Source organism: Canis aureus, chromosome 12 (genome assembly GCF_053574225.1).
Source record: "Canis aureus isolate CA01 chromosome 12, VMU_Caureus_v.1.0, whole genome shotgun sequence".
NCBI classification, from domain to species: Eukaryota; Metazoa; Chordata; class Mammalia; order Carnivora; family Canidae; genus Canis; species Canis aureus.
The window spans coordinates 15,889,383-15,901,650 of NC_135622.1; the positions used below are offsets into that span (position 1 = coordinate 15,889,383).

Consider the following 12,268-nt stretch of genomic DNA (forward strand, 5'->3'; position numbering starts at 1 on the left):
CTTCCTGAACCCCATGGGGACTCTGGTCCACCTCTGCTGAGTCTCTGCACACAGTGAATCCACGTTCTGCTTACTGGGAACCCACTGGCCTACCTAGGGCGGGTGTGGAGTTTTAAAGAAAGATGCACCTATGGCGTACCCACTGCCTGACAAGCCATTGTGCCCACAACAAGCCATACTGCTGCAGGAACTGAGAAGCAGCACCACTCTGTCAGGAGAGCTGGACACTGGGCTCCAACCCCTAAATCAAGGCAGCACTGCCCGGCAAAAGTGACAGCTAGTATTCTCATTGCTACTTAGATATTTATTAAAATCGTCCCTCAAAGACATTTACTAGGCAATGCTTTCTTAGCATGGCTTCACCATCAATGTGTATGCCTATAGTAAAGTGAGTTTCTTCTCTAAATAATATTCTAGAATATTCCTTCCTAAGGCACTCCCAAAGTAAGGGCTCTAATATCAGACTGCCTTGGGTCAAATCATAGTTCTGTTGCTTTTAGCCGCATGGACTGGGGCACATTATTTAACTGCGTTAAGCCTCAGTGTCCTCACCAGCTGAATGGAGATGTTAAGAAAAAAGCTCAGGTCATTGTAGTGCATGCAGTATTTGGATTTTAAATGTTGGTTGATGCTGTTCTTACTGTTTTAGCCACCAAAGGGCCCTTGGGACTCTGACGTGAGGGACTGTTTTTGTTTTGCTTTCCACCAAACTTGGTGGTGCTTTGAAAGCCTGGAGATCCCCCAAGCTCCTGAGGGGTCCTTACCAAATTTCAGGTTTCCTTCATCACCTTTATTCCTCCTCCTGGGGGCTCAGGCATGGGGACCATGAGACTGCTGCCCTCAAGATGTGTGGGGGTTGTGGGTGAAGGGGTCCCCCACTGGGGTTCCCAGGAGGACATAGTTATGGGGTACCTGGGCTGGGGGCCTTAGACTTGGACTCAACCTGTTGTAGAATCCTGATCTCCTCAGGGGGTTTCAGGCAAGCTGGTGGGAGACGAGAAATGATGTCATCCTGCCCTGGCCTGGGAGAAGACACTAGTAGGTAGTCTAGTGGATCTCCTCAGGGAGGCCCCACTGTTCTTTTCTGCCAGCCCAAATCCCCACTCCATCCTTAAAGGTGCTTGAGGGTCAAGGAGGAGGTGAGACTCTATGTGCTGGTCTTCTCCATCCAACAAATCCCAAGCTCAGGGATGGCTGGCACCTCATCTGATCATGCTTCTCTGTCCCCCACTCCTCCCAGAGCCTGGCACAGAGGCAGCACATGGAGCTTGGTCAGTACCTGGCCGATGAGCTGGGCAGTCACCAAGGCAGCCCAGAGCCCCCACCCGGGTCCTTCCTGGGGACTCTGACTCCTTCCTAGGAGTGGAGTTCTGTCCCTCGGGGCTCCCTGCCCCTGCAACCAAAAGCATGTTCCTGCCCTGCACCTTCACAGCAGCCCAGTGCAGGGCCTTTACTACCTGGTCTGTGTTTGGGGTGCGAGAAATGTCATTCATGCTTCTGCTCTGGGCGTGACCTAGGAAAGAAGGAAAAGAAGGTCCATCAGGGGAAGTCAGACTCTTGCAGGTCCTTTTCCCTTGGTCCCTACACATGCTTCTCCCAGCTTCATAACCAAAGCAAGACTGGAGCTAGCCTCTGCTCTCATTTCTTCTTTCTTCCCTTCTACTGAAGGTTCTCCTTTTCCCTTCTCACTCCTCAGCCTGCTGCTCTCTGCCCAACCTCCTTGGGCAGAGATGGAGATGTCTGCTCTGTGCCAGGCCCTGGAGGAGTGGGGGACACAGACACATTATCAGGTGAGGTGCCAGGTGTCACTGAGTCTTGGACTTATTAGAGAGAGAAGACCAGTTTCCCCTCTGTCCTCCACAACCCATGTGAGTGTTTCAAGATGGTCAGGGATCTGGCTGGAAGAGGGAAGGAAGATGGGGCTCTCCATGGGGGGAAGAGTGATGGCAAATGATCTGAACTGCCCTGCCCGATGGTCCTCCCAACTCGGCGAGGCAGGAGAGGGAATGCTGCTCATTCCCCAGCAGCAGTCACATCCAATGAGCACTCTCAGCCCTCTTATTTCTTGGCTTTCTGTGGCCTGTGGCACCTCCTGGTTTCCAGAACTCTGCCTTCCCTTGGCTCCCTTACTCTTATTTACATCCAGAATCCTCTCCTGCTGGGCTCAGGGCCTTGCTTTGCCTGCATTCCCTGCAGAGGCTTCATCCTCTCCAACCTTGTTCAATGGGATCCAGCTCTGTTGCTTCAGGCCCATACTGGGCTGAGGAGGCCCAGATGGAGTCTCCACTCCACATCTCTCTCCTGAGCCCTGGAATCCACTATGCAGCCCCACCTTCAACTCAACACACCAGGAAATAGAACTCACTGACTTCCAACAAACCACCCCGACGCCATATCTTCTTTGGTTCTGCACCCCTGCCTCCCATCCACCAGCTGAATTCCAGCCTCGTCGCTTCCACATCCTTGCCTCTTGGCTCCCTTCCCACCTCCCCTCGTCCTCACATCCCACCTTGGCCCTTTCCTCTCTGGTCCTGCTCTGACAACAGTCTCTTACTTCCAGTCTTGTCCCCTTCTAGTTTATTCTTTCTCAAGTAAGAATCTGATTATGGTGTGCTTCTGCTTAGGTCTCCATTATCTTCCAGATAGAGGTAGGGAGGATCCTCTGGCAGGGTACATGGGTCCCCTTCAGTTTGACCCCCTGGCCCTCAGGCTCTGTCCTCCTGGTGAGGTGGACAACTCCCTTCACAGTGCCTTCCTCTTTTGTTTGCAACCTTCTCCCCTCCCTCACCCCCACCCTACCACGTGTGCCTGAAAAACCCCTATTGATTCTCCAAGACTCAGGCGTGGCTCCTCTTTGAACCTTCAGGGCCCCCCCGGGGTGGGACGGCATGCACACAGAGCCTTTTATCCGGGTCTCCTTCCCGCAATGTTGGGCACGACGGTGACTTCATACACAGTGAACAGCTGTGAAAGCCCTTGGCTGCCGGCCGCCTCCTGGTGTCCCTATGTGAAATAACCAAGTCCGGGATGACTCAGCTCACCAGCAAACAGAGAGGAAAGACTGTAGCTGAGGCCTCCGCCAGGGCCCACACTACCCTCCAAATCATTCCTCAGGCCTGGTCAGGGCACAGCTGTCATAACTTGTTCATATCTTGGCATTTTAATAAAAGTATCTAAAGGAACATACTCATACCGTTTTCTTTCCATTTTGCAAGTTCTCTCTTTGCTCTGCTTCACAGCTCACCAGTCTGTTCCTCCCCACACCTCCTGATGAATTGCCTGAAGAGCCCTGTCTGTGACCATGCATCTCACAAGACCCTCACCCACCCCCAGGCCCAGGGGGGCTGTGACAGCCAGCATCCCCAGGTTGTGGTGCATGAGGCTGTCATCCAGTGGTGGTGGTGTTCTCGGACTGTCCCAAGGCAAAGTACTTCACCTGTTTCTAATCCAGTTTTGAGGAAGACTTCTTACCAAAAATAGAGCCGATGATCAGTTTTGGTGGAAGCAGAGGTACAGACCAAGATCAAAATGCCTAGTACATAGGACTGGATCCTGATTATGCCAGCACTTGACTTAGAGTTGCATTTTTCAGAGTAATTACCTAGAAACTTAGGGTAGTAGGTTAGGCCCCCAGGACAGCCCGGGTTTGGGGTGAAGGCTAGATCTCTCCTGATGCCTGTCCTGAGAATTTTACACAGGTCCTGGCCTTGATCTCCTTCACCTGTGAGAGCCTACGGTCTCTGTCATGCTGTCATGCAGCAGCCGAGAACACACTTACACAGCCGGCCATAACTGGCATTTTGCCGCATCCTCAGGTCCTCAGTGGAGTGGTGGAGGCTGGGGCCAGCAGCTGGGCTGCGGGCTGGGCTGCGATCTGGGGGGAGGAACGGAAAGGATTTGGCTTCAGCAGCCTTACTGTCAGCATGGTTTACATTCATGGACCTTCCACCTAAACAAAGCTGGGTTGTGAGGCATGTCTCCTCTCCTTTCAGAAAGAAAGTGTATTTTTAGTTGTTTTGTGTTTTGCTCTGGAAGTAAATTAAGAGCCTGAACAAGATTACAGAGAAAATATCTACTCTGGAGAGTGAGACAGATACACAATCATTAAATCGGCAGCAAGGGTTGTAGACTGCCTGTGTTCATCCGTGACTCCAATACTTACTGGCTGTGTGACATTAGTCAAGTAACTTAACTTCTTGGTGCCTCAGGCTCCTCATGTGTGAAATGGAGAGGACAAGAACAGTAGCTAGAACACACTAAGTGCTGACCATGCACCTGCTGTTATTATCATATGCTAAACATTTTCCATTTGAAAACAATTTGTCTAAAGAGATTTCTTAATGATTTAGCAATCTTATCAACTGTTTTCTGATCACTGCATTTATCTGGCAGGTTCAGCAAGGCTACAGGCTGGGCATCTCGACTCTGCAATATTAGGGGTGGAGGACTGCAGGTTTGAGATGTGTGTGTAGAACAATCCATTCTCCCTAATGGCTCCAGGCTCTGGCAATCAGAGTGACACAGCTGCCAGATTTGTAAGCACACCTGAGAGGAACCCAGAACCTTCTACCACCTTGATGTGTTTCATTTTCTGCCAAGGTTCATGGGTTCTTCTTGGGGGTTTAGTGGGAGACTTTCAAGCTCTTTCCACACACATGCCATCGCTACCAGCATTTTGCAATCCTGACTGCATATGAGAATCTCTTGGGGAGTTTTCTAAACTCCTAGGCCATACCCTAGACCAACCAAATCCAGGTTGAGGCCAAGGCACAGGGACACGTTTCATACCCCCAGGTGATTGCCATGTGCAGCAAAGGCTGAGAACCTGCTTTCTTCTAGGAATGGTTCTGTTCTTGGTGGGGACAACATTGGGGTATAGCTGGGGTCTCTGCAGACCTGCCAGAGAAGGGGGCAGAGAGACCCCCCAGAACTTTAGAATTTCTCCAGGATCAAGAGGTCCAGGAAGCCTCCAAGTTGCCAAGGCTCTCCAGCCACCAAGGTGGGCTCACCTGACCCTAGGACCTGGCACCAGCCCCCACATGCCCATCGCCCACCAGTACATGGCCCAACTCACTGGTGGTGGAGGAGACGGACTTTCCAATGTCAACCAAGGAGCGGTGGATGGGCTTCTTGGTTTGGTGACGGTGTTTTCTCAGGAGGACATAGCTGACCCTCTCCCGGAGCTCAGGCCGCAGGAGGCCGTCCTCAATTTGTTTCTCGATGACATCATCTAAGTGGGGAACAGACACACCTCATCCATGTGGGACAGAATGACCAGGCATGCGGGGGTCTTCAGTTTCATCTGTTCTAAGTGGGATTAAAAGTGACTAAAGGAGATAGGAGATGTGGAAATAGTTCCGGTTTTGCTACAAACTGTGGAAACATGGGCAGGTCACACAGCTCTGGGTATGTGCATGCATGTGTCTGTGTGTGTGTGTGTGTGTGTGTGCATACAATTCTATGCTCTATCAACGCTATTGTGGAAAGTCAATGAAGTACCCTAAGAAGCACAAGAGTTCTGTGATCAATAGTTTTAGTCCTAGCATCAATTCCTTCTAGAAAAGTATTTGGGGCAAAATACCTGTGGCAGATTTGAATATGGTAGAACAAAATTCACAAAGTTTTAGGGACAGTAAGGTAAGCTTCACTGTTCCACTTAATAAGAGCTAATTTCCTAAAGATGAGTGATGATCCATTTACTCTGGTAACAAACAGGTTGCCATGGCAATAGGATTCTCTGACAACACTAGGAAGCTCCTCTCTGATTTGCTTCATTGCTGGGTGGCATTTCAGAGGATGGTCTTTTCCTGGTCAGAGCTCCACTGGGGACTGACGCCTAGGGCCACTGTAATGCTATCTTGGGAGCATCAGACCTAGAGCCTCGTGTCTGCAGAATCAGGTGGGCGTCACACAGGTCTGAGGCAGGCATGAGGCTGCCATGGCTTTAGGGGACCCCGGTGGTCTCTGCCTCACCTATGATCTGTGGTAAGGAGCCACCATCCAAATCCAGCAGCACCGTTCCCGTCTGCAAGCATGTCCGCAGCTCGAAGAGGCTGTGCAGAGACAGTGTGGACACATGGGGCTTGCTCCAGCGTTCGCCTCCTTCCTCTACCTTTTCTTCAAACTTTATCCACCTGGAAGGGGTCAGGATGGGGTTCAGGATGGCCAGTGCCCTCAGGAGGAGCCCCCATTGGATTTCCTCAGGGCAAGGAGTGTTGGCCTGGAAGTCATGCGCATGCATGTTGTGGAAGGCAGAGGATCTTGGGAACCCCCTCATTCTCCCCCCCCCCCACTTCTCCTGATGCTGTCGTGCTCAAGGCAATGTGACATCCAGAGGATAACCATAAATGGGCATGAGGGATCTTTTTGAGGGTGGCAGAAATGTTCCAAAACTGGATTTGGTGATGGTTGTGCAACTCTGTACATTTACTAAAAATCATTTACTTGAACATTTAAAATGAAAGAAGTTGACCATAACTTAAAATAATAAAGCTGTTAAATAAAAAGTATCACTTTATCACTTGGAACCTGGTTACCCAGAGTTGGTCACACATGTGTCCAGTGTCTGCCTTACGGGGGTGTAGTTTGCCAGGAGCAAAGAAAGCATTCCTGACAAAAAAGTATTTCCCCACAGCTTCTGCTGAAGAGCCTGGAGATTCTACACGTCAACCCTGCGTTTCGGTTCTCAAAGTTCATATTAAAAATCCATGTCATCTGGGGAAGGAAAGAAATTAAACCAAGGATATGTAGGAATTTGTTCTTTCTAGAAGACAGAATCAGAGGCTGGGTGGAGCTGAGAGGGAAGGCGTGGAACAGCCCAGCAGAGGGCAGCACCAGAAAGCCTAGACAGCGCAGTCAGCAGGCTCTGCTTTGCATGATGTCAACCCCCAAGTTAGTGGGTAGCTTCAAGCTAGTCCAATCAAAATCCCAAAAAAGTATTTTTGGACCATGACTAATTCTAAAGTTTTCTGAAAAGTCAATGTCCGAAAATGGTTGGGGAAAGTCTAAAAAAGAAGGATGGGGACTGCCATGCTTTTAGCAGATACAGAAACTGGCCTAAAAGCTGGAGTAATTAACAGTGTGATTCCCATCAAGATATAGACAAAGAGATCAATGAACAACGGTCCAGAAGCAGACCAAGCCGCCATGGGAATTTGGGTTTTGATAGAGGAGGTTTTTAAAAGATGACTAATTTAAAAATAAGAATAAAAAAACTTACCTGTCTCTTATTTCTCACCAAGCACAATATTAAATTCTACATAGATTAAAATCTAAACATAAAGTTAAATCTATGATGAAATATTATTAGCTAATAAAAAGAGAAGAAACTCTGACACATGCTACAACATGGATGAGCCTCGAAGACTTTACACTATGTGAGATAAGCCAGGCACAGAGGATGAACACTGTGTGATTCCACTTATGTGGAGACCCAGAGTAGTTAAATTCATAGAGACAGGAAGTAGAATGGCAGCTGCCAGGGGATGAGGAGTATGGAGAGTGGGAGTTACTGTTTGATAGGTAGAGTTTCAGTTTTGCAAGATGAGAAAAGTTCTGGAGATGGATGGTGGTGATGGTTACTCCATTACCCTAGGTGAATATACCTAAGTCCACAGAACTGTACACTTAACAATGGTTGAAATGGTAAAATTCATGTTATGTATATTTTACCATAATTAAAATAAATAAATAAAAATATATAAACAACAATGCAAATATACTAGAAGAGAGTATAGGAGAATCTTCTTATATTCTTGGTTGTATAGAAAGAACTGCTAAACAAGATATAAAACCACTAGGGGAAAAAATGGGCAGATTTTGTTACATAAAAGTAAACAAAACTAAAATTTCTGTATTATAAAATAAGACAAAGTTCCAAAAAAATGCAACATAGTGGGGAAAATATTTATAACACACAGGGCATCAAAAAACTGGTGTTCATAATATAACACAACTCCTTCACATCAAAGAAAAACTCACATTACCCTATTGAAAAGTGAAAAATTCTGGAAAGAAATGAAGATGGCCAAAATATTTTCAACTTTACTAGGAATCAAGGACATTTAAATTACTGCAAATGGAATGGCATTCTTCACTTCTCACATTGGCAAAAATGAAAAAGACTGGTGACTTCCAGTGTTGGTGAAAACACGGGGTTGTGGGTGTTGTCTTACTGGATGTGTGTACATAGTGTAAGTTTGCATGTATACCCTGGGTGTATGTATATAGCATAGCAGCACGGTCTTGGTATGGGGAATTGGGCAGCTGCTTTCAATATGTAGTGTGCACATCTTTTGATTCAGTGGTTCTATTTCCAGGAAATTATCGCAGAAATATCCTTACACATTTGCACACCATAATATGTATACAAGGATTCATTCACCTGTTCATTATGGTGAAGAACTGGAAACTGCCAGTTTGTGGTAGGGGCATGGTCATATCTGTTCTCTACACTCCTGCTGCAGAATACCCCTCAGAGGTAAAAAGTGTGAGGGTGAACTATGCATACTGACATGATAGACAATACCATCCTATTTTATAAAAAAAAAAAGAAAGAAAGAAAGAAACAAACAAACAAACACACACAGATCTGTGTGTAAGGTCACATGTATCTAAAAGTTCCTGGCAGAAGCTTTGGAAGGCTACCCATCAAATGGTTAACAATGAGTCTGGGAGAGGAGAGGATTTGCTGGTGGGGGAGGGGTTAAGAGACTCAGAGAGTTTGGATTAATTGGTATAGTAACAGGGAGGCCTGTGGAGCCAGACAACGGGGTTGTGAGTCCCAGCTCCCTCATTAGCTGTGGAACTTATCATTTTTTTTCTTCAGGAATAATAATAGTATGTAGCAATTAGAGCAGAGCCCAGCATATAATGCACATACTGTGTCAGTAACTAATGTAAAATAAATAACATTGCTGTTGTAATTTTAGAAACAATAAAAAATAAAGTAGAGGCATTCAAAGATCTTGCAACCAGAGGACACCATGGTTGATATTTCAAGGACTATCATTATTGTTTTATTTACTTATTTTTGAGAGAGAAAGAGCATATACTTGAGGGGGAGGGGAGGGAAGGGGTAAAGGGGTAAAAGGAGGGGGGGGGGCGGGGAGAGACAGAGAGAGAATCTTAAGCAGGCTCCATGCCCAGAGCAGAGCCCAACATGGAGCTCGATCCTACCACCCTGAGATCATGACCTGAGCTGAAATCAAGAGTCTGACACTTAACCAATTGAGACACCCAAGCACCCCTCCATGACTATCATGGTTATGAAAGCACATGTGTACATGTACACACACAGTTTTACATTAAAGATACCATAAGAAAAAAAATACCATAAGGACCTAATATCTATTGGACATTATTTCATGTCCACAAATGTCTATAAATATTCGTATCATCTTAAAGGTTTTTTAAAAAAGATTTTATTCATTTATTAATGAAAAGCACAGAGAGCAAGGAAGGCAGAGACATAGGGAGAAGGAGAAGCAGGCTCCCTGCAGGGAGCCCCATGTGGGGACTCAATTCCAGGACCCCAGGATCATGCTCTGAGCCAAAGGCAGATGCTCAACCACTGAGCCACCCATGTGCCCCCATCTTAAAGGCTCTTTAGTATTATTTTATTATATGAATGGACCACAGTTGATATGATTTAGGTTATTTCTTGGTGACATTTAGGTTATTTCTAATTAATCTTTATTACAAACAAGGCTGGCTTGAATATCCTTGGTCCTGCTCAATAATTTCCTTAGGATAAACTCTCAGAAGTGGAATTGCTGTGTCTGCATATTTTTAAGTGTGTGATATACATCCCCAAACTGTTCTCCAGAAAGCTTCTGCCAATTTACATCTCTGTCAATGTACAGGAAACCTCACATTACCCTGAAGTCTCTCAAATCCTGATATTATCTTTTTTCACTTCTGTTCCTTTGGTAATTGAAAATTTACATCACATTTGCATTCTTTGAATTACAAATAAGGTTGGACATTTTTTCCTTTATCAGATTTCCTCTTTACACAATTGTGTGAGAACTTTGCATTACGAATGTTTGACATCCTGACTTACTACATTTATTTGAGATCAGTTAACCAGGTGCCTGGCAGGGCCTTGGGGGCTCAAATGGACATAAGGTGGAAGGTTTAGAACTTCACTATGGAAACTGGAGTGGATGCCACACATACACTTGCCTCATATTTACCAAAGTGCAGTTTTTTAAATGGGAAAATCTGTTTTGGGGGAACATCAGCTAAATTCTGGTAGATCCAAGTCTGTATGAAGTCAGTACAAAGGTTTCCTAAAAGTTGTATTAATACAAGGGTTTGTTGGGGATCCCTGGGTGGCTCAGCGGTTTAGTGCCTGCCTTTGGCCCAGGGCGTGATCCTGGAGTCCCGGGATCGAGTCCCATGTCAAGCTTCCTGTATGGAGCCTGCTTCTCCCTCTGCCTATGCCTCTGCCTCTCTCTCTCTCTCTCTCTCTCTCTCTCTGTCTATCATGAATAAATAAATAAAATCTTTAAAATATATATATAAGGGTTTGTAAGGAAGAGATCAAAGGATCAGTCCAAATGTTCTGACTGAGAAGATGCTTACCTTCTCCTTGAGAGTCTTTCTTCCATGCAAGCAATCACATTGCTGTTTTTTTTTAATATGCAAGATAAATTATACTGTCACCTTGCCACTGAAGACCCTTTGCTAGTCCACGGTCTTGCCCTATCCACCCAAAGGTGTGACATATCCCAGTACATGGGGCCACTTGGGTTGACTGTTTTCTATACTGTCTCATAAACATCCTGGGTGAACATTCTCAGGCATTTCTCTGCCATGACATCCATTCTTCAGTTTTCTGCCTATACTAATGCAACTCTACCTGGAAGGAGTAGGTGAAACTTTGAGGTTTCACTTTGAAACATCCTCTATTAACTCCAGGTGGCACAGACAATAGGTTCTCTCTGCCTCCCAGAATTTCTGCTATTTATACTGTGTTAGGTCTCATAAAACATTAGTTCTATACACAAACAGACAAAGACATCAACCTACCTGAACATAGTCTGCAGAAAAGCAAAGTTACTATTTTCAGGTTCAGGACAACATCAGATCTAGTCTCCTACTACCAACATCCCTTGAGAACTTGATTTCAAAAAAATTCCAGGATGCTCAACAACTTAACTAGAAACACCTCTCCAGGTCCTCCTTGCAACTATTTTGGGAATCTAGATGTTGAAACAGCTAGCCTGTGCCCTGAAACTTAATTTTATATTTTTAATGGTAACTACTAGACTTTGAGCTCACTTTTACCTTGAGTGGAACATGGAAACACAGAGGACCCAAGATCTGCAGTGATGGTTTTCAATTTTGGCTGCCTATTAGAATCGCCTTGCCTGGGAGATTTTGTAAAATAGGCATAAGATGCCTAGATGGTCACTCCTTCAGGAGGGTGGCCTGGCCATGGAAACTCCCAGTTTATATAACAGTGCCCTGAGAACTGAGGAGCCCTTACTCTGGAATCATATAGAACTGTGTCACTTAGGGAAGTTGGACTTGTCTGCGGTCCCAATGCAGACAAGTAGCTCTGTGTACATGCGTCCCACCCTCCTTATACAAGAGGAAACATGTTCTCTTTCCCTTAGAATGGCTTTGAGAATACCAGCTGAAAGGCAGAACTGTATCTCCAGAGTCTCCTTCCTAGCATGGCCATTTTTAAATTTTGTTTCCCTAATTTTTATAACTGGAGTACATACTCTATACCAGTGTGTCTCAAATTTTAATGTACATACAAATCACACAGAGATACTGTTAAAATACAGATTCTGATTCAGCAGATTTGGGGTGTGATCTCAGATTCTGTATTTCTAATAAGTTCCCAGGCACGCCTACACTGCTGGTCTTCAGATTACTTTTAAGGGTCGTGGATCTATATAGTAAAATGCCCTTTTTCCTGTTTTCCAGATATGACCCCTTCATTTTCCACTGCCCATCAAGAGGGTCACTTCCTCTCAAACCTCTCCCAGTCTTCCTATTTCTCCAATAGTAAACACTGAGGACAGGGTTCTCAAACTTACACACACATCAGTATCACTGGTTAGGCTTAGGAAAATATGGATTACTGGGTCTCAATCCTAAAGTTTTTTTTTTTTTAAAGATTTTATTTATTTATTCATGATAGTCACACACACAGACACAGAGAGAGAGAGAGAGGCAGAGACACAGGCAGAGGGAGAAGCAGGCTCCATGCAGGGAGCCCGACGTGGGATTCGATCCCGGGTCTCCAGGA

The 12,268-nt window shown here is 45.7% G+C and overlaps 1 protein-coding gene across 9 annotated transcripts in view; it reads right to left on the minus strand.

Moving 5' to 3' along the window:
* The window catches only part of SLC4A5 (solute carrier family 4 member 5), a 108,037-nt gene that overhangs the window by 40,204 nt on the left and 55,565 nt on the right, over window positions 1–12,268 (minus strand). For all 9 annotated transcript variants that reach the window (XR_013349090.1, XM_077842946.1, XM_077842941.1 and 6 more), the window contains 4 exons: window positions 5,974–6,134; window positions 5,075–5,230; window positions 3,779–3,874; window positions 1,458–1,513 (listed from right to left, as the gene is read on the minus strand). Coding sequence is in view for 8 of the 9 variants with exons in the window: in XM_077842946.1 (XP_077699072.1) it covers window positions 1,458–1,513; window positions 3,779–3,874; window positions 5,075–5,230; window positions 5,974–6,134 (469 nt within the window). In the remaining variant the exon portion in view is untranslated. The remainder of the gene's footprint in view (window positions 1–1,457; window positions 1,514–3,778; window positions 3,875–5,074; window positions 5,231–5,973; window positions 6,135–12,268) is intronic.